Genomic DNA, 20,738 nt, shown 5'->3' on the forward strand with positions numbered 1-20,738 from the left:
TGGTCATGGGTCGAGGAGGAGGCTGGGTGGCAGAGGGACCCGGAGCAGAGGCGGGGCTCGGGCAGCCCCTGGCCTTCCCCGTGCCTCACCGGGATGCGCTGCTCCATGCCCGGGAGCTGCTCTGCGAGGGTCTGCACCCGGTCCCCGTCCCCGGGTCCGCCGGGGGCTGCGCCGGGAGCGCGGTGCTCGCGGGGCGGGGGCGCAAGGCCGGGGACCCTGCAGGGAGAGGGCCGAGCTGGAGGTCCCGTGCCGGGGTCCGGTGCCGGCCCCGGAGCGGAGCCCCCCGGGGGAGCGGGGCCCCGCCGCGGCCGGATCCGTGCGGGGCGCCGGGCCGGGGCCGGTCCGTGCGGGGCCGGGGCGGCGGGGCGGCACGGGCCGGCCCCGGACACCGGGGCGCTGCGCGGGGCGGGCCGGGGCGGAGAGGGGCGGCTCGGCTCGGCTCGGCTCGGCTCGGCACGGCCCCGCCGGCACTCGGCTGGACGCTCTCGCCCGGCGCCGCCGCAGCCGCGCAGCCCGTGGGGACGAGAGGTACGGCCCGGGGCCCGGGGCCCGGGGCGGGCGGGCAGCGCGGGTCGGGACCGGCCCGGCGCGCGGGGGGCGGCGGGCGCGGCGCTGGGCGCGGGTGCCGGGGGCGCCCCGCGCGGCCCCGGAGCTCGCGGGAGGGGCCGCGCGTGGGAGGCTTCGCGGCGTGCGCGGGGATCCCGGCGCGGCGCGAGCGGCGGCGGGCCGGGGGCGCGAGGCGCGCTGCAGAGCCGGGCGGGGGGCGGCCGGGCGGCTGCCGGCGCGGGGGACGAACGGGGGCCGCGCGGGGCCGTGCCGCGCGAGGGCTGCGTGGCCGCGCGGGACGCGCCAGCTCCGTCCCCGACCCCCGGTTCCGCGGCGCGGCTGTGCGGTGCTGCGGGGGCTGCCCCTGCCGGCGGCCGCACGGAGGGTGCCCCGCACCCGGTACAGAAAGCCTGCTTTGTGCGCGGTGCCGGCGGCGGGGGAGCTGTGTCACGTTCGCCGTGCCCCGCGGCTGCGTTTGGCGGGGTGCAAGGGTTTGTGCCAGGCTGCGGCGTGCGTTCCCCACGCGCTTGCTGGGAAGGGGAAGGGGAAGGGGAAGGGGAAGGGGAAGGGGTGCCCATCAGATCCGGCAGGTTAGCGGGGTGCTGCCTCGGGGCTGCGCAGCCATGCGTAGCCCTGAACGTGCTGAGCAGCGCCTGCCTTCAGGAGGCTCGTTTGCTGAGCTGTGGTTTACAAAGGGCGGTGGAGACTCAGGATTTCCATGAAGATGGAATTCGCTTCTTCGCTGGAAGAGAGGAAGGACGAAGGGATGCGAGGCTTGAAGGCTGGGGGCCTGGGCACGTCCTGCATCCTCTCAGCTGCTCTCCAGAGGAGTTGGCATGCAGCGGAGCAGGTCTCCTCTCTCCCAGTAGCTCTGAGATGGCTGGTTCCCTGCCCTGCGGTGCCTGGCCCCCCCAGACCTGTGGTTTGCCTCCCAGCCTGGCTGGGCTGTTGCGGCTGTGGCCAATGGCTACAGCATCTGCACATTCCTTTGGGGTCTTCCCCTCCTGCCTGCCCCTGCAGAGCCCAGAGGAGCCAAGAGCAGAGCTGGCAGCTGTTTCCCTGCTGTGTCTCAGGGAAACCCAGTGGTGTTAGGAACTGCAAAGAGCTGCGCTGTGTACTGCCCTGGCTTAGAGGCTGACAGCAGAACAGGGGACATCAGACAGTCCAAAGGGCTCAGGACTGCTTGAACCAGTGCGCTGGACCTGGTGAGTGCACTCAGGTGCTCTGTCCCCAGCTGGCACTCAGGACAGCCACAGAGTCGGGGCGTGGTGTCTACAGCAGTGTCCCCATCACCGCCTGGGACAGGGACATGCAGTGGGACAGCAGGAACAGGCACACAGCCTTCTTTCTGGTCAGCCAAGGGCAGCGAGCCCCCAACGAGCCCCACCAGGAGGTGGTGGTGTAGGGAGGTGTCACCGAGCCTGCCAGTGTGGTGGGGCTGCTGGGGTGGCCCTGGGTTGTTCCTCGGTGCCACTGGGAGCAGTTCAGCTGGGAGCCCTGGGGCCCCTGGACTTGGCTGTGCTTCTCCTGTGCCTCCTATCCTGTGGGGTCCCTGCCGGCGGGTCCAGCCGGTCCTGCCCCAGCGAGGCAGGGCTGTCACAACCCTCAGCTCCAGCACCCCTGGGCTGCTGGGAAGCAGGAGAACGAAGGAGGCCAGTCCAGGCGGCCAGGATTGCGAAAGGGCCGGTGCGGGAAGCCAGGCTCTGGCCTATGTGTGCTGGGGCCCCAGGGAGATGGGGAGGGAGCGGAGCCCAGTGCCTGAAACCATGGGACCCAACAGACCTTCTCCTGCCCCTGTGCTGGGGACGCAACCCTTTGCTCTCAGGGATGTCCCGGCGTGGGCCTCGGCAGATTGTGATCCCGTCACCTCTTGACCTTCCCAGTGATGGGTAAACAGAGGGAGCTGCTTCCTCCTTCTCCTGGCGGGCTTCCCAGGTCGTCGGTCATTTGCTCTGCTCTTTTCTGAGTCCTTCCAGTCTGTCAGTGCCTGCTTTGCTGCATCTCCCTGTGCATGCCTCAGGCCTCCTGTGCAGCACTGCTGAGAGAGCCCACCCCTGCGGTGCCACCCCAGCCTGGCCCTTCCCTGCTGCTGCTGCCTGGGACCTTGTCCCCGTGCCACGGAGGTGACCTGCACTTGGCTGCCAGCATGCATGAGGACCCAACACACTGACCTGCTCTATATCTGCTTCATCTGCTCCTTCCCAAGCCTGTTTACTATTCACTGAGGTTTTCCTGGGGTAGATCAAGGTCCGTTCGAGTGCCTGGTGGGTACTGAATGGCACAGCCTCGGAGCCAGCATCCCCGTGCTTGGGGTTTCCCTCGCTGTCACCGCTTGCCCCTGCTGGTACAGCTGAGCCCCTGGAGGGCACAGCCCCTGTGCTGGGGCAGCGCAGCCGTGCTGAGGGAACTGGGGCTACCTGGCTAGGGAGTGCAGCTCCTGTGGGGCACTGGAGCCCTTGTTTGCCGGGAAGGGCAGAGTGGTGGGGCTGGTCTGGGAGCAGGTCAAGCAGTGCCATGGTTCCTGCTGCCACATGGAGCTGCCCTCAGCACAGAGGGGACTCTGCAGCCGGGCTGGGGGTGTGGATCCTGTGGTCTCAGCTCTGTGATGCACTCAGGTACCCACAACCAGCTCCATCCCTGCTGTATGCCAGGAAGGGGTTGGGGCCTGGCACATGCCTGGCTGGGACATTCCATGAGGCAGCAATGCTCCCCTGTGGCCAAGAAGGCTGATGTTATCCTGGGGTGCATTACAATGAGTGTTGCCAGCAGGCCAAGGGAGGAGATCCTGCCCCTCTACTCAGCCCTGGTGAGGCCACAACTGGAGTATAGTGTCCAGTTCTGGGCTCGCCAGTACAAGAGGGAGATGGAGCTACTGGAGTGAGTCCAGTGGAGGGCTACGAAGACGATGAGGGGACTGGAGCATCTCTCATATGAGAAGAGACTGAGAGAGCTGGGCCTGGTTAACTTGGAGAAGAGAAGGCCAAGAGAGGATCTTATCTATGTGTATAAATGTCTGTCAGGAGGACAGGGCCAGACAAGAGGCAACGGCACAAACTGAAACGTGAAGTTCCAGCTGAATATGAGAAAACATTTCTTTATTGGGAGAGTGACAGAGCACTGGCACAGGTTGCCCAGAGAGGCTGTGGAGTCTCCTTCTCTGGAGACATTCAAAACCCACCGGGATGTGATGCTGCGCAACGTGCTCTGGGTGATCCTGCTTGGCAGGGGGGTTGGACAAGGTGCTCTCCAGAGGTCCCTTCCAACCTCAGCCATTCTGTTATTTTGCGATTCCCGAGGTTTTCTGGGCGGTCACAAGGACCTGGGCTGCTCTCCAGCATCTATGGCTGGTGCTTGCTGGGGGCCAGCCCATCCCCCCAGCTGGGTGCGTGTCCGAGCCCCATTCACCTGCCAGGGGAATGCAGAAGCGCCTTGCACAAAACCCCTGTCAGAGAGGGGACTTTGTGGCTGCAGACGGAAGCCAGCAGTGGGGTGCCCGGGGCCCTGGGGCAGGCGAGTCTGGGCAGGATTGTGCCCAGCTTCTGGGTGACAGCAGCAGCCAGGGCACCCATCCCTGTCCCAGGCAATTCTTGGCCCCCGACCCTCCCCACAGGTGTTGCCTGTCCATGCCCCCAGCTGTCTGCACATCTGCTCTCCAGTGGATGTGTGCGGTTCATGCTGATCTCTGGTCCTTAGGAGCAGAGCTAGCATCCTCCCTGACACCCCCTTGTACTGCTGCTTGCATCAAGCATCCCCTGAGCCGGAGGGGTGGCAGCCCCCCTTGCTCCCAGCAGGACCGAACAGCCTGTCCCCTCATGGCCTCCACCAGCCGCAAGGAGGCTGGACAAAGGGGTGCCCCTTCCTCTGGCCAGATGGAGAAGTGAGGGGGATGCCCCCTCAGGACTCTTGCTCAGGTAGATCAGCCCTTCCAGGGTGCAGGGGACCCCCGGCTTGTCTGTGCCTGCCAAAGAGCCCCCAGCCCTGGCACAGACCTCATGCCCGCAGCAGATCCAGCCGGCAGGACTGTGGTCCTGTTGGACTGAGTCAGGGCTGGCCCTCTGGTTGCAGTGATCCAGAGACAGGAGCTGCAGGGAAGGGCCTGAGCTTGAAATCAGGAGGTGCTGAGTGCAGATCTGCCCCGTTGGAAGCCTGTGGGACTGCGCCGCAGCTGCCTGGGGCAGGGCGGGGGACTCCCTGTTCCCACAGCAGCAGTTGGGTCCGGGAGCAAAGCTTGCAGTGAGCAAGGAAAAAAGGGCAGTGTCACCATGCTGGAGGAGCAAATGCACTGCTGGCATTTAAGAAAGTGGAAAAAGTGATCTGGACAACGCCAGCCCTGTTAGCCCAATGTCTGTGATACCGAGCCTCAGAGAGGCATTGTGAGAGGGAGATGTTACAGAAGTGGGAAACTGGCTCCGTTTTCCCCCAGGGAGTCCACGCTGCCAACCGAACCGCTCTCCTGGATGCGCGTGGGAAGTGCTGCAGGCCTGTGCTGACCTCACCAGGGCAGGGGGGCAGGTGGCAGGGGCTGAGGACAGGCTGAGCTGAGGCAGGGGGAGCGAGTAGGGAGGGGGACGCTGGAGCCTCTGCAGAGGACAGCGGTGACCCAGGAGCACTGCAGACGGTGACTGCGGGACCCCTTCAGCGAGCTGTGGTTAATACAGAGAGGGATGGTAGGATTTAAGCAGGTTCAGAAGCAACTGAAGGACTGTGAGGAAGACAAATCCACAGAGAGCTTTTGAATGCAAAGACGGGGTGGCTGAGCTGTGGGCACCACAACAGGGAAGCAACAGAGCATCCCCGCCCTGTCCCAAGGCACTCCTGCTGCTTCTGTGGGCATCAGGGTCTGGGCTGAGGGACATTCGCCGTGGCCTGGCGCCGCTGCATGGCTCTCGCCCTGACTGATGGCGTCAGGATGTGGAGGATCTCCCAGTGCCGGCCCCGTTGGCAGCGCACAGTGCCCAGACAGCCTTGTGTGGGGCTTCCCCACATCCCCAAACACAGGGCTGGGGCTGAGACCTCGCATCCAGCCAATCTGGAGGCCGGCGGCTTCAGCAATCCTGTCAATAGCAAGTGTACCAGGTCCTGTGGTAGCACTGCTGCGACTCGGTGGCACTGGGTGCTTGCCATGGCACCAGTGCCCGGTCCAGACAGACTGAGCACTTTCCTGTGTGCTGTGTTCTGGTCTCTGATCCTGCATGCTTTGTTCTTGAGTGCATGGCCTTACATTTCTTTCTAGACAAGAGTATAGTCTATGTGACGCCATTTTGCCAGGCCGCCCAGGTCTGTCCCCACCTACACACTCTGCCCATTTCTGTCTTTGCAGACTGTACCAGGAGAGGACTTTTTCTCTCCTTCAGACATGGTTCTGCTTTTGAAAAGCATGTGATCCTCACCAGAGAGCCCACTGAATGGTGACTTTCCAGTTGTAACCACATTTTAGTTACAGCAGGTGTCCAGTTTTAATCCACTTAGCAGAAGGTGCACTGATTTTGTTGAGTGCTAATCTTTCATTAAAAGGTCATGCAAGATGAATCGAATGCCTTCCAGTCTCAGCCTGTTGTATCAACACAGTTACTTCAATTAACCAAACCTGTGATCTCATAAAAGGTCACACCAGCTTTGTGACATGGACTATTTCTGCAGAACTGTGGAGATTGGCATTAATTGTGCTGCTGCCCTTTGGCATTGTATTGGCCCCATCACAAAGCAGCCTGCAGTCAGCACCAGCAGAGATCGCCTGCCTCATTCAGTGCAAGTGTGGGGGAAGCTTTAGCTCCACGTGTGCTTGCAGATTCCACAGTCTCCCCAGGTGAGTTAAAATTAGCACTGAGAGGGCCCAGACTTGCTGGCAAGTACTTGTGTGTGACGTGTGGCGCAGCCTAGCTCTGTAGATTTACATTGCTTCACTTGGGAAGGACAGGATGTCCCCTCTGACTGATGCACAGAATAAGAAGCGTTTTATTACTGCTGTGAGATGTTAAACTGATCCCCTCGCTGCTTTCCAGGCAGAGCAGAAACACGGCTGGAGCACTCCTGCCCTGCCTGCCCCCGCTGGCAGGGCTGGGATGGCCCTTTGTGCCTGCCCTCCCCTTTCTCCTGCCTAACAGGCTGATTAAAAGGTTCAGCAAAGCGTTTCCCTGCTGCCTGCCCACAAATATGCTTCCTGCTGGGCTTCTCTTTGTTCTTGCAATGCCAAAGCAGGCAGCCGAGGTACGGGTAGCCCAGAGCCAGCCACTGCAAACCCAAGGGCTCGCAGGGCGCATTCCTGACCCCCAGTGCCTGTTGCTGTCCCTGTCAGTGCTGCTGTGTCCCCCATGCCCCAGGATGTGACAGAGGAAAGAGCAGGGCCGGAGTTGATGCGATTGCCCCACAGGGGTCGGCATCTTCCTGCTGCAACTTCTGCACTGGCCGTGGACCGGTGCTGTTGGTCCCCTTGCCCTCGCCCTCCCTCCTCGCACGTCCCTGCAGGCACTGGGACTCGCTGGCACTGTGCTGGTGGTGTCCCAGCCCGAAGGGGCAGGAGGCGGCAGGGGGCTGTGTCGGGGCAATGGGCACAGGGAAGGGTTTGTCTGCCTGTCCCTGCTTCGTGTTCAGGAGTCGCTGGAGGCTGGAGTGGTGACCTGGCCTCCGTAACCTGGCAAAGAGAAGCATGACAGAGCAGGAGCAGGGCCGATTCCCATAGAAAACCTATCCCATGGTTGGACACGGGGCTGTGGGGCCATCCCTGAGCCCAGGCTCAGTGCTGGTGGCAAGGCCCAGGGCGATTGTCCCAGTGCAGCACAGGGATGTATCTCGCCCCAAGGAATGGGCTCTGACAGCTCTGTGGCTCCATCCAACTGGCACGCTGGAGCTGCGAGGGAGCAGGGGATGGGGTGCACAGGGCGGTGGCTGGCAGAGGAAGTGTGCCGGCACCATGGGGCTTGTCTGTGAGACGCACGGGCTGAGGAAGGAGCATGTGCAGGGCTTGCATTTGCTTTCCCTTCTGCGGAGCCCTGTAGCTAAACATCAGAGTCTGAAATCACCCCAGCTTTTAGGTGAGCACGCTCAACCTTATTCTTTGAATGTTGTCTAAAGACAACCCGTGTGAGTGAGGCATGTGGGATATGCTCCCAGTGGGTTTGGGTGCTGGGCCTGTCCCAGGAGGGGCTCCCAGGCAGTGGGGGCACTGTGCAACGGGCCGGCTGGGGGCAGGCTGTGGGGCTGCAGCCCTGCGGCGGGAGGCTCGCCGTGCCTTGGTGCTGTGCTGCCAAACACGCCGCCAGCCCGGCCTGGAGCAGTGCTGGTGCTGCCTGCACAGGCATGCTGATCCCAGGCTGCGTGGTGCTGAGGGGGTTAAGGTGGTCCCTGGCGGCACACGTGGGAATAGGGTGAAGGCGGTTTACAGAGAAATGTTTTCACCATTGTTTGTCAACGAGGCTGATGCAGGAATACCGCATCTCCCGCAGGTATTCTCAGGGAGCCACAAATGTTATTGAAGGGCTGGAGAAAATGCCTCACAGGGAGAGATGTAAACGGCTCCAGTTGCGTCGCTCCTGACAGTGGGCAGGAGCGTGGCTTGGCAGCCCCTTGGTCAGCAGCTCCAGTCCCGGCTGCCGTGCGGCCGGTGGCGTACCGAGGTCCACGGCCAGCCCAGCCAGGCCACCCCATTCCCTGGCCGTGTCCCAGCACCTCTGCTGCAGCAGCCGGTGCCCCTTCTTTTCTGGAGGTGACGCGTGCCCCTTGGCACATCTGCTGTCGTTCTCGGTGCGGGAGATGTGATCCGGCAGCACAGCGCAGCGAGGGGCCGGGGGCGGCGGGCAGGGCTGTGGCTGGCAACGGGGCTGGGGGTGCAGGCGGGCGGTGGGCAGGGGCTGTCCCCGGCTGGGGACGGGGCACACGGGCGTGCTGGCACCCGGCAGAGCTGCGCAGGGGCGGGGATTTCACCGCACGGCGCCGGGCTGAGCTGGTGTTGCGGCACGATGCGGTTCTCCCGCCTGCCCTGACGCTGTCTCCCCACGCAGGGCCACGCCGCCATGGGACACCACAGCACGTGGACGTGGCAGGAGCTGCTGGTGCTGCTGGGGGTGCTCTGGCTGGGGGGGGGCAGCGCCCAGCCCACCCCTCCGGGCCCCACGCGCAGCCCCGCGCCCCAGCTGAAGTTTCGCCTGGCTGGCTACCCACGCAAGCACAACGAGGGCCGCGTCGAGGTCTTCTACAACGATGAATGGGGCACCATCTGCGACGACGACTTCACGCTGGCCAACGCGCACGTGCTGTGCCGGCACCTTGGCTTCGTGGCTGCCACCGGCTGGGCCCACAGCGCCAAGTACGGCAAAGGCGTCGGTAAGAGGCGCAGCCTAGTGCAGAGGTGCTGCACTAGGCTGGTGTGGGGACCAGCAGGGCCCCGTGTCTGCAGAGTGCCTGGCAGCGTGACTGTCCTCGTGTGTGTGCGCCTGCATGTGTGTGCATGTGCAAAGCAGACTGGGAAGCTCCACGTGTGCATGTGCATGTGTGTCCCCAGCACTTAGGGAGGATGTATGCATGCACTACAACAGTGGGCTGTGCATGCCCTGCATGGTGCAGGTGGCTGCAGGGCTGCGCCGGTGAGGGCACGTGCAGAGGTGCAGCAGGCTGCTGTGTGCAGGCGAGATGCCGTACAGGCCCCAGGATGTGTGCTACATGCAGGCACTGTGGAGACTCCCCACCAGCTGCTCCCACACTCAGGCTTTCCCTCGTTGCATGTCTGGCCCCAGCTTTGTGCCAGGGGAGGGCTGCCCCAGCCTCGTGTCCAACTAGTGTCCTACCCTCGTGCCTGCTACATGCCTGCGTGGCCCTGGCCGTGCGCAGCGGGCACCCTCCCTGCTCCTGGGGGCTGCTGCATGGGGTCGGTCCCCTCTCACCTCTGGCCCTGGCATGTGGCAGGGCGGATCTGGCTGGATAACGTGAATTGTGCGGGAGGTGAGAAGAGCATTGGGGACTGCAAACACCGGGGCTGGGGGAACAGTGACTGCAGCCACGAGGAAGACGCAGGTGTCATCTGCAAGGATGAGCGCATCCCAGGCTTCAAGGACTCCAACGTCATTGAGGTGAGGGTGCTGTGTCTGGGGCGGCCCTGCCTGGCTTTTGACCTCCCTGCCTGGTCGGGGGCAGCTTCCTCACTGCAGCCCGGCAGGCGTCTGTGCCTGCCGGTGGGGAGGAGGGGCTGCGGTGCGCAGCCCTGCAGCAGGCAAATCCTGCCCCTGCCCCACGTGGAGTGCAGTACTGCCACAGCATCCCCTGGGCATCCTGAGCTGCTCCTTCCCTCGTGGCATCTGCAGGCCACGGGGGCTGTCCTGTGCCCCTACAGACTGTATGCCCCTGTCTCCTGTCTGCCAGGGGCCCTGGTCCCAGACCTGCTCATGCATGCTGCGCTCTGCTGGCACGTGTGGCCGCTCCCCTCTATCTCTCTTCCAGGCTGTTTCTCAGACCACACCTTGGGTGCGGGGACATGGCGCAGCTCTGGGCATGCGCTGGCTGGGGTCTCACCAAGAGAGGGATGCTGGAGCCATGTCCTGCAGGCTGTGCCCAGCATCCAGCGCCCTGTGCTGCTATCCTGCCCTGGGAGGGTGCCTGGGCTGGGGTCTGGATACAAGGTTCCTAGGTGAACGGATGGCAGCACTGGCTCTCCCGGCTGCAGTCCTGGAATTAGACCTGAGGGACCAGGGACAGGGATAAGTACTTGGCTACCCTGGGCCGCTGGAGATGGGACCGTCCTGTCCCTGTTCCCCACATGGGTCTGGGGAACCCCCTCCTGCAGGGCGTCCTTGGGCTGGCAGGGAGCGGGGGCCCAGGGGTGCCAAGCAAGCCTGGGGTGACCCATGCCCTGCAGACAGAGCAGAGCCACGTGGAGGAGGTTCGTCTGCGGCCGGTGGTGTCAGGGGCCCGGCGGCGGCTGCCGGTGACAGAGGGCATCGTGGAGGTGCGCTACAAGGATGGCTGGGCACAGATCTGCGATGAGGGCTGGGACACCAAGAACAGCCGTGTCATCTGTGGCATGATGGGCTTCCCTGCAGAGAAGAAGGTGAACAGGAACTTCTACAAGTGAGTGGGGCTGGCAAGGAGTCCCGTGTGGCTGGGGTGTTGGAGCAGCACTGGGGGATGCCAGGAGCAGTGCTGGGGGGACAGTCGGGAACATGCTGTTGGGCATTGAGGCTCCCCAGCATCCCTCCTGTCCCTGCAGTTCACCCAGCCCTAGCTCCATGGGCCATTTGGGCACTTGCTAACCAAGCTGGGGGTCTGTGGCACGTCTGGGGGCCACCAGTCTCCCCATGCACCACTGCAGAGCCTGACCAAGAGGTCAAGTTTTGCTCCCCAACAGTGGTGCACCTCCACATTTCCCTCTCATAGGGAGTGCGGGGGTCCCTGTGCCCGGGGCGGTTTGTCGTGAGCCAGGCAGGGATGAGGCCACAGCACCGTGGCTCAAGGGAGGGGCCCGGGTGTGGGTGCGCCGCCCGCGGTGCAGTGCCCAGCACTGTGCGCACCCCTCACCGCACAGCCAGGGTGTTGCTCCTGCAGGCGGTTGAAGCGTGCAGCCAGGACAAAGGGACAGAGCCCAAGGCCGGGCAGCAGGTAAGGGGCTGGGGCGCCCTGTCTGCTGAGCCCTGGGCAGCACCGGGCTGCCCTGTCCCACCAGTCTCTGCAGTCCGAGTGGATCCTGGCATGAGCGGATCTGGACAGAGCAGACTGAGGGCCTGTGGTGTGCTGGGCAGGAAGAGCCCACTCCAGTGGGACCTGTCTGGGCGCACTGGGGTCCCCTGTCCCCCATGAGAGATGCTCTTTCTCCTAGGCTGCTGGTGCCCCAGGCAGAGCAGCCTTGTCCTGCACAATGGGCAGGGTCTGTGTCTGCAGGGCAGACCCGTTGTGGGCAGGGTCCTGGTGGAAGGCATGGGGAGGGCTGTGGTGCACTGTGCTGCAGCCCTGCAGGGACAGGGAGGCCTCGGAAAGGAGCTCTCTCTCCTGGTGGATAGGGAGGGTGGGCTGCAGGAATGGGCTGCTTTCTGTAGAAAGCTGCAGTGGGGAAGCTGGAAAGGCTGCGCACTTCCCTATTCCCCATTGGGTGGGATGGCACGGGCATTGAAGTGCTTGCTCAGCCATGGTGGTAGTGCTGGGCACCAGGGCAGTGGGCATGGCGGTGCTGGTAGTGCTGGGCACTGGGCTGACGGTCATGGTTTGGTAGGTCTTGTCCCAGGTGCTGCACCTGCCCGGGATCTCTTGCACCGTCTGCCCACTCGCTCTTGCTGCCATTCTGCCTGACCCCAGGGACAGTCTGGCTGCCCTTTCCCTCTGGCCCTGCACTGCTGCTGACGGATTTGGTAGTGGGTGCAGAGACCCAAGCTACATCCAAAGCCCATCCTCCCTGGGCTGTTGCATGGTACCTCTCACTTGAGACCATCATGTGGAGAAGCTGCTCTGCCCCTGCCCCGCTTCAGCTCGGTACCACCATCCCCCTGGTGCTGAAGGTGCCCCGTGTGCTCTTGACCCATCCCGAGTCCTTCACTGTGACTTCCCAGCACTGTGTCATCGATGGGCACCCTCCCCAGCTCCTGTAGCTCTGCCTGCGCTGGTGGTGGGAATCCAGATGGGGTCAGCCTGTGAGGGTCTCCTCAAAGCCCCACTCACACGTCCCTCTTGCTGCAACTTGCTGTTGCTGCTTTGTCTGGTTGATGCCCACTACCTCTTTTCCACTGAGCGGGCATTATCCACGTGGCACTGGGCGAAGTGCTGCGCCACGTCTGTAAGCAGCGATCCGCTCCCTTTCCTCTGCCTGCCACAGGAGCCAAGCTCTGGTCTGCCTGGGCTGAGCTGTTCAGGCTGCACGTCTGCAGCCTGTGTGGGGTGACGGCTGGAAGGGACCTCGGGGTTCTGGTCCAACCTCTCCTGCAGCGCTGTGGGCTGGCTCAGGGCTTCATCCAGCTGGCTTTTGAAAGACAACAAGGACAGAGATCCTGCAGCCGTGTGGACTCTGCTCTGATGCTGAACGGCCCTCATGGGGAGAAAGTTTTCCTTACATCTAGTGTGACACTCTTCTTGCAAATTTTGCCTGCTTTCCCTTGTGCACCTGTCTTTGGCAGCTGTGAAGAGCCTGTCTCTGGCTCCCTGACAGCCCTTTGTGGGTGCAAGTTGGGGGCTGCCTGAGCCCCTGGAGCTAAATCATCCCCAGGCTGCAGCAGCCCAGCTTCCCATTTCTCCGCCAGTCCCTGGCTGTCCCGGTGCTGTCTGCAGGGCTCGCTCCAATTGCTGATATTTTTCTTGTATCAGGAGACCCAGAACTGGGCGCAGGATCTACCTGTGGTCTCAGGAGTGCTGATGGGTGCTGATGTCCTCTGGACATTTGTGTGAACCCTTGTCCTGACTGTCCCGTGCTGTGTCACGGGGCTCACTGGGCTGCGTGGGCTGACACTGATGTGCTGCGGGCTGGCAGGACAGCTGCCAGGCTTGATTTTGCCTTATCCCTAGTTTCTGGGGAGCTTGCAGTCCCCTGCCATGTTTTGTCACTCTTTTCTCCTTGTGGTCCCTGGGGATTTGGCCATGCTCAGCGTCCTCCTCCCCACCAAGCAAAACAAAGCATTTCTGGGGGTGTGGGGGTTACAAACAACATACCAGCATCCTATGGTTTTCTCTGCACTGCTCAGTGTGAACCCAGGGTACTCCCCACGCTGAAGCTGGGTGCGGTGAGCTCGCAGAGCGTCTCACCATCCCCGTGGCTTCGGGGAGAGCACTGTCCACATGCACCGCTAGCTCGGCGCCATGCTTGCTAGGTGTCCTGCTCCCCTTGGAGCAAAGCACAGTGATGTTGTCTGGTGTCTGGATGAGGACAGGGGCATACCTCACTTGCACCTGACAGATCAAATCATTGCCACCGGTGTTTGATCTTCTGCTGTGTGTAAAAAGCAGCACGGGATGTGGCTGCATCTGTCACAGTTTCCTGGCGGGATGTGGGCAGGAAACTGCATCATTGCTGTGGAGGGCAGTTGTGTCATATTGCTGGCAGCAGATGATGCCATTGCACCCACGCATGACACGAAGTGGACGTGCATGAGGCTCACCAGGGGCACGCATGCCAAGCTCAGTCTCCAGGGAGAGGTGACAGCCTGGGGCCCCGGGCTCCTTGATGGTTGTTTTCTGTTTTCCAGGCTGGCCTCCAAATCTCAGCCTAAACAAAAGCGCAGGGAGGACGTAGGGTCCAGGAAGAGGTAAATGGCTCCAGTGGGGAGCCCGAGTGCCTGGAGCCCCGCTCAGCGCTGCTGGAGCCACGCGTGTCCCTGTGCTGCTGGGACAGGGGCAGGGCCGGCGAGGGTTGGGCGCCCCAGGGGCACAGCGCATCCCACCGGGGATGGAGCCAGGGGATGGAGCGAGGGGCAGGGACGGTGCAGCCGCAGGTGGGGCGGCCGCCGACACCTCCGCTCCCGGTGGCTGTGACGCAGGCTGTGCTCTCTCCTTGCAGGCTGTTTGCGGAGCGGCAGCAGCTCAACTACCGCCTGCACTCCGTGTCCTGCACGGGGACGGAGGTGCACCTCTCCATGTGCACCTTCCAGTTCTACCAGGGCAACACCTCCACAGCCTGCGGGGCCGGCATGCCCGCCGTTGTCAGCTGCCTGCCTGGGCCCCTCTTCACCTCTGGCAGCACCCACAAGAAGAAGCAGCGCCAGCAGCAGCAGGGCCAGGTGAGCCCTGCAGGGTGGATGTGCGGTGCTGTGGGGCCACAGCGGCCACTGCCCTGTTGCAGGGCTCTGAGCCCCTGGCTGGGCCAAGAGCAGGGGTGCAGTGTCCCTGGGTGACTGATCCGTAGGATCGGCAGGAGGTGGGGACAGCGTTCTGTCCCTGCATGTCACAGTCACCTCTGTGCTGCACTGTGCTGTGCCATGGCACGCTGCTGTGCCACGCCACACGGTGCCGTGCTCTGCTGTGCCATGCCACACTGTGCTGCGCCGCGTTGTGCCGCACCGTGCCTGCCGTGCTATGCCGCACCGTGCCACACCACGGTGTCCCCTGCCGTGCTGTGCCGCACCGTGCCACACCACGGTGTCCCCCGCTGCGCCCTTACCCCACTCCCCCACAGCTGCGGATCCGGCTGAAGGGAGGTGCGAAGGCCGGGGAGGGCCGTGTCGAGGTGCTCAAGAGCAGCGAGTGGGGCACAGTCTGCGATGACCGCTGGAACCTGCTGTCAGCCAGCGTGGTGTGCCGCGAGCTGGGTTTTGGCAGCGCCAAGGAAGCCCTCACTGGGGCACGCATGGGCCAAGGTGAGGGTCCTGGGCCAGGCATCGCCTTCAGATGGCCGCGCTGGGCGAGCCACAGCCAGGCCTGTCCCTGCAGCTGCGGGCAGCATGTGGTGCAGGGCTTGCCCTGAGCATCCCGGGGGACTGCAGCCGCTCGGTCCTTTGGGGAGGGCAGGGCTGTGCTGGGAGGGGGGCAAGGGCAGCTGCAGGGAGGGGATGGTGTCCTCGTGCGGCTGGGCGCTGAGCCCTGCCGTTCCTCCGCAGGGACAGGGCCTATCCACCTGAACGAGGTGCAGTGCCTGGGCACCGAGAAGTCCCTCTGGAGCTGCCCCTTCAAGAACATCACGCAGGAGGACTGCAAGCACACGGAGGATGCAGCCGTCCGCTGCAACATCCCCTACATGGGCTATGAGAACCTGGTGTGTGTTGTGGTGGGGGCTGCACAGCCGTGGGGTTCCTGGCATCGGGGCCCTGGAGTGGGGGGCTGAGGGACCACAGCGGTGTCTGTGTCACCTGCTGAGCCCGGGGAGCCCATGGGACCTGACATAGGATGTCCCCTCGTCTGTCCTGTACTGCACCCCATTGCAGCCGTTGTTTCCCCCGGTCTGGGGAAAGGGCTGCCCTGGGGGGGTTGGGGATTTCTGGGGACTGGAGTCCCAAACTGCCCCTGTGAGTTGGGGGGTGGAAGGGAGGCCCCCTGGGGGCTCTGAGGGCTCTGTGGTGCCCCCTGCTCAGTGGTGTGGGGCAGCTGCTCCCTGCTGAAGCACCTGAAAAAAAATCGCTGTGGGCCAAGTAGAGAGATTTTTTTTTTAACTGACGATGAAATGAGCAAATGGAGCAGCACCATCCTCTTTGACCTAGCGTCTCATTTCATCCACTTTGGGCTTTTTAACCTTTTTAACACTCTCACGCCTGTCATTTCTGAAATGAGAATGCATTTTGAAATGAATCCTTTTCCCTGCTTTGGTACACACTTCCCAAACCCACAAAGTCTTGGCCCCAAAACTGCCATTTTTGGTGAGTTCCCAGCTCACCAAAAGTTGTGCCTGGCTCTGCTCAGCTCCTGGCTGCCTCCTCCTCCTTGACGTGCCGCCCTGGCCCCGGGGCCCATCCAGGTGCTGCCGCGCGGCCCCGGCTGCCTGGGTGCCTGGGCAGGATGCGCTGTGGGACGCAGCCCCAGCAGCAGGAGCATCGCTCGTGATGCCGATGACACTGCCACTGCCTTTCTCTGCAGATTCGGCTGAGCGGGGGTCGGAGCCGCTTCGAGGGGCGGGTCGAGGTGGCGGTGGGGGCTGGCGACGGGGACGAGCTCCGCTGGGGTCTGGTCTGCGGCGAAGGCTGGGGTACGCTGGAGGCGATGGTGGTCTGTCGCCAGCTGGGTCTGGGATTCGCTAACCACGGCTTACAAGTAGGTGCTAGTGCCAGCTTGGCCAGGGCAGCGAGCCGCCACCACCACTGCTCCGCGGGGACAGGGACGGGGACGGGGACGTGGCGGGGGGCGGTGCAGTGTGGGGTGCGTGCTCACGGCCCCAGGACTTCCCCACAGATCCGCCTAGCCGGCGGGAGGACGGCGTTCGAGGGCCGCGTGGAGGTGAAGCGCGGCAGTAAGTGGGGCACGGTGTGCAGCGATGGCTGGACCACCAAAGAGGCCATGGTGGCCTGCCGCCAGCTTGGCCTGGGCTACTCCCTGCACGCGGTGACGGTAGGTGCCGGCAGGGAGGCGCCTGGTGATGCCCCGGCAAGCACAGACACCGGCGCTTCCCTGATGGCCCCGGGGCTGAGAGGGGTGATGGGACGTGACCCCTCTGTGCCACGCGATAGGACCTGTGGGGGCAGCCTGGGCGGGCGGGCGGGGTGTACCGGGGCAGGGTGCGTCTGAGCCGGGGCACCCACAGCATTTGGCCCAGCCTGTCTCACCCAACCCAGGAGACGTGGTACTGGGATGCCAGCAACGTGACGGAGATGGTGCTGAGCGGTGTGAAGTGTGCTGGCCATGAGATGTCCCTGAGCCACTGCCAGCACCACGGCAGCAGCCTGAACTGCAGGAACACGGGCACGCGCTTCGCCGCAGGCGTCATCTGCTCTGAGAGTGAGCGCTCATGGGGACTGTGGGCAACGGGGCCGCGGGGCCAGGGGCTGCAGGGAAAGAGGCTGTGGGCAAGGGGCTCTGCAGGTGGTGGGGGCTGTGGGGTCGGCCCGTGCCGGCTGATGGGGTGGGGACGCATTCACCTGGCTGGCTCAGCCCTGCTTGCGCTGAGCAGCGGTGCGTCCAGCCGTCCCTGAGCCACTGCCTGCTCCCCAGCCGCCTCCGACCTGCTGCTGCATGCGCCGCTGGTGCAGGAGACGGCGTACATTGAGGACCGGCCGCTGCACATGCTGTACTGTGCCGCCGAGGAGAACTGCCTCTCCAGCTCGGCCCGCCTGGCCAACTGGCCCTACGGGCACCGCCGCCTGCTCCGCTTCTCCTCCCAGATCCACAACAACGGCCGTGCCGACTTCCGCCCCAAGGCTGGCCGCCACTCCTGGGTCTGGCACGAGTGCCACCGGTGCGTGCGTGGCGCGGGCAGGGAACGGCCTGGGCCGGGGCTGCAGGCGGCAGGAGGGCGGTGGTGCTGCTGGTGGGCAGGGGGAGGGCGGCGTCGGGACCTGTGCTGCCAGGGGTCATTTTCCCCAGTTTGGCTCAGGGCTGACCCTGAATAGCGGTGTTGGGGCTGGGGGTGTCGGGGGGCAAGGACGGGGCTGCAGGCTGTGCAGGGGCTGAGCCTCCCCTTGCCGGGGCCACCTGGCTGGGGACAGCCGTGTCCCATCCCAGGGCAAGGCTGAGCTCTGCCCTAGCCTCGCAGTGCTCGCAGTGGGGACCTTCCCAAGCACTGAGGGACAGGCAGGCGGGGACCTGTCTCCTGCTTGCTCCGTGGGTTTCCTCAGCTGCCCCCTCCACCTCTGGCCCTCCCTGAGGGTTGCACTGGTGCAGAAGAGCGCTGCGGGCTCTCTCACAGGCACTACCACAGCATGGACATTTTCACCCACTACGACATCCTGACTCCCAATGGCACCAAGGTGGCAGAGGGCCACAAGGCCAGCTTCTGCCTTGAGGACACAGAGTGTGAAGAAGGTGGGCACTGCAAGGCTGTGGGGCACTGTCCCTGCCATGTCCCCCTCTGTGCAGGGGGCTGCAGCAGGGATGAGCCGTGCTCGCTTCTTGCCTGCAGATGTGGCCAAGCGGTACGAGTGTGCCAACTTCGGGGAGCAGGGCATCACGGTGGGCTGCTGGGACCTGTACCGGCACGACATCGACTGCCAGTGGATCGACATCACTGATGTCAAGCCTGGCAACTACATCCTGCAGGTGCTGCGGCTGTGCCCCCCGCCCCTCTCACACCCCCCCCTGAGCAGTACTGCATAGGACATGCTGAAGAGACCACCCAGCATGGGCTGTGCCGTGGGGCTAGGAGGGCTCTGGAGCTTGCCTCTGCCCCGTGGTCCTCAGCACGCTGCTGGCCCTTCTGTGGATAGGGTGCCTGGCCCCAGGAGCCATGGCACGGAGGGACTGTGCCTATCCCAGGGCCTGGAGTCGTGCAGGGCTCATGTGGAACCCGCTCAGGCTTGCTGCAGCCTGAAAGCCATTTCTTGCGCAAAGGAATGTTGCTCTTGGGGACATGGGGCGCAGTGACAGGGCCACCAGCTCCTCAGAGCCCTCCAGCACATCCCACTGTGGCCAGGGAGACGAGCCCTGCTGGGGCTGGGGGGACAGGGCCGTGCCGGGGCCGTACCCCGGGCAGCAGCTACGCCGGGCTGGGAGGGCCAAGCTGATGCGGTGCGGGGCTGCAGGGCGTGGGGCAGGGGCCCGCAGCGCCTCACTGTCAGTGCCCCACAGGTCGTGATTAACCCCAACTTCGAGGTGGCAGAGAGCGACTTCACCAACAACGCCATGAAATGCAACTGCAAGTACGACGGGCACCGTATCTGGGTGCACAGCTGCCACATCGGTAACGGCCCAGGGACGCGGCATGGGCTGGAGCGAGGGCACGGTGGGGCTGGGGGTGTCCTGGGGGGGACCGAGACGGGGCAGTAAGGGCTGGGGGCAGGCTGCGGGGCACGGGCAGGTGTGGGGGGCAGGGACTGGGGTGCTGGGGGTGGCTGGGGAAGGGCGGAGGCGCTGGCAGGACAGCACTGGAGCTGACAGCTCTTGTCCTCTGCCGCCAGGCGACGCGCTCAGCGAGGAGGCCAGCAAGCGGTTTGAGCAGTACCCGGGCCAGCTGAACAACCAGATCTCGTAGGGCCCAGACGCAGGAGCCCCGGGGAGATGGGCATCTCCCTCCTCCGCCCCACACGTGCAGGAGGAAGCTGCTGCGGGGCCGGTGGGGGGCTTGCCCCCAACACCTCTGAGCCCTGCACCGCTCTGGGGGCTGCCCAGGACTCACCGCCGGGGAGCCAGGGCTGGAGGCACCGGCGGCCCGGGGCACTGCCCCAAACACTGGCCGGACGCTGCACCCCCTTCCTGGGCTGCGGCACCATGGCACGGTCAGGGGAGGCCCCGCGCCCCCTCCTGCCACACCGTGCTCCCCCCGCTCCCTGTCCCCACCACCCCACTGCACCCCCTCCTGCTCCCCCGGCCCAGTTCCTCTCGCCCTGAGCTGCCTTCTCTGGGGCTCTGCCCTCTGCTGGCACCAGGATCCACTGCCCACCTGGGGACCCCCCCTGCTCAGGGCCAGCCTCTGTCATGCCCCAGGAGCCCCTTGTTCCCCAGGACGCTGTGGCCGCCCTGCACTGGCAGTGCTGCCTCTGGCTGCCCAGCAGCAGCTCCCACACTCATTCCTTAGTTGTAATTTTATTTTCTTGATAAAGTTGTCTGTTCTATTTCCCCAAGGGGTGCTGGCTCCTCTCTGGGGTGGGAAGAAGAGCCTGGTAAGTCAAGGGTAAAGCATGGCCAGGCTGCCTGGCATGGTGTGTGGGAGCTGCCCCCGCACAGGGGGGAGGAAGGGGCTGCCGGAGCCCGCAGCAGCGGCCCCGGCCCCACGCAGCCCCGGCCCCACGCAGCCCCACAGAGCTGCTGGAGGCCCGCACCAGCGGGAGCAGATGGGGCCACCCTGGCGCAGCATGGATGTGGTGAAGCGCCGTTTCCCCCGTGCCAGATGCAACGCAGATGTCATGTAGCAGGAATGCCAAGCAGCATGACCTTCCACCAGCCCCGCAGGGCTGTGAACCGCAGGGAGTGCAAGCTCACAGCAGAGCTGGGCTGCCTCGGTGGGCAGCAGCCCCACAGGGACTGACGTGTGGAGCAGAGCCCCACCGAGTCAGGGGGACTTTGGGCACACCTAGGGACACGAGACCCATGTAAGGGGGAAAGACACCTCAGTTGCTGCAGCTCTTGTCCTTCAGCCAGAGGCTCTGGCCCTGCCTGCGTCTGAGCGGTGCAGAGGAGCAGCTCCAGCCTCTGCTGGGGGCAGACCAGGGGAGGAGAGGGGCAGCTGGCACGGGGCAGGCCCTGGCTCCAGCCCTGGAAAGCGCTGCGGTCAGCGCTGCCGGAACAGCTATGCAAGAAACGTCTGTGCTATTTCCCCTGCGAGTGGCCGCCCCTCCCCGCGGCTGGGGCTTGCCGGGGAACAAATTCCACTGGTGAGGCCAGGGCCAGCCTGAAAGGAGGCCTGTTCTCCGCGTGGGAGGCACGGGCATGCAGGGAGCAGTGCTTTGAGACGCCCTCTGCCACAGCACCCCCAAGGAACTGTGCTTCCTTCATCTCCTAAAAATAACGGGTGCACGAGGGCCCGGGAGCCCCTCCACAGGCACGGCCCGGCAGGACGCTTGCGCTCCTGATGCTGGAGCAGGGCCCTGGCGCAGCCCCTCCGGCCCCCCAGAGCCCCCCAGCTGCAGCAGCTCCCTGCCTCCCACAGCTGCTGGCAGGGGCGCTGGGGCTGGAGCGGAGCGGGGCTCTTCCAGGAAGGCGAGCACGGCCTGAGCTGC

At 64.4% G+C, this 20,738-nt stretch overlaps 1 protein-coding gene across 5 annotated transcripts; it reads left to right on the plus strand.

Annotated features, from left to right (window-relative positions):
* Positions 1-78: 78 nt before the first annotated feature.
* On the plus strand, positions 79-19,643 carry LOXL3 (lysyl oxidase like 3). Of its 5 annotated transcripts, none has more exons than XM_066996926.1 (16): positions 79-528; positions 8,544-8,865; positions 9,445-9,608; positions 10,391-10,602; positions 11,077-11,130; positions 13,695-13,754; positions 14,006-14,225; positions 14,621-14,801; positions 15,042-15,196; positions 16,012-16,185; positions 16,704-16,866; positions 17,080-17,323; positions 17,774-17,889; positions 17,987-18,123; positions 18,652-18,763; positions 18,981-19,643. In XM_066996926.1, exons 1-16 carry the CDS (start codon positions 94-96, stop codon positions 19,052-19,054), a joined length of 2,823 nt encoding a protein of 940 aa, XP_066853027.1. In that variant the 5' UTR covers positions 79-93; the 3' UTR covers positions 19,055-19,643. The 5 variants fall into 5 exon arrangements, with proteins under 5 accessions (XP_066853027.1, XP_066853028.1, XP_066853030.1 ...); XM_066996927.1 differs by lacking the exon at positions 16,012-16,185 and adding an exon at positions 16,324-16,479; XM_066996929.1 differs by lacking the exon at positions 13,695-13,754.
* The last annotated feature ends 1,095 nt before the right edge of the window (positions 19,644-20,738 follow it).

The sequence above is a fragment of the Anser cygnoides genome, chromosome 4 (assembly GCF_040182565.1).
Source record: "Anser cygnoides isolate HZ-2024a breed goose chromosome 4, Taihu_goose_T2T_genome, whole genome shotgun sequence".
Taxonomy (NCBI): domain Eukaryota; kingdom Metazoa; phylum Chordata; class Aves; order Anseriformes; family Anatidae; genus Anser; species Anser cygnoides.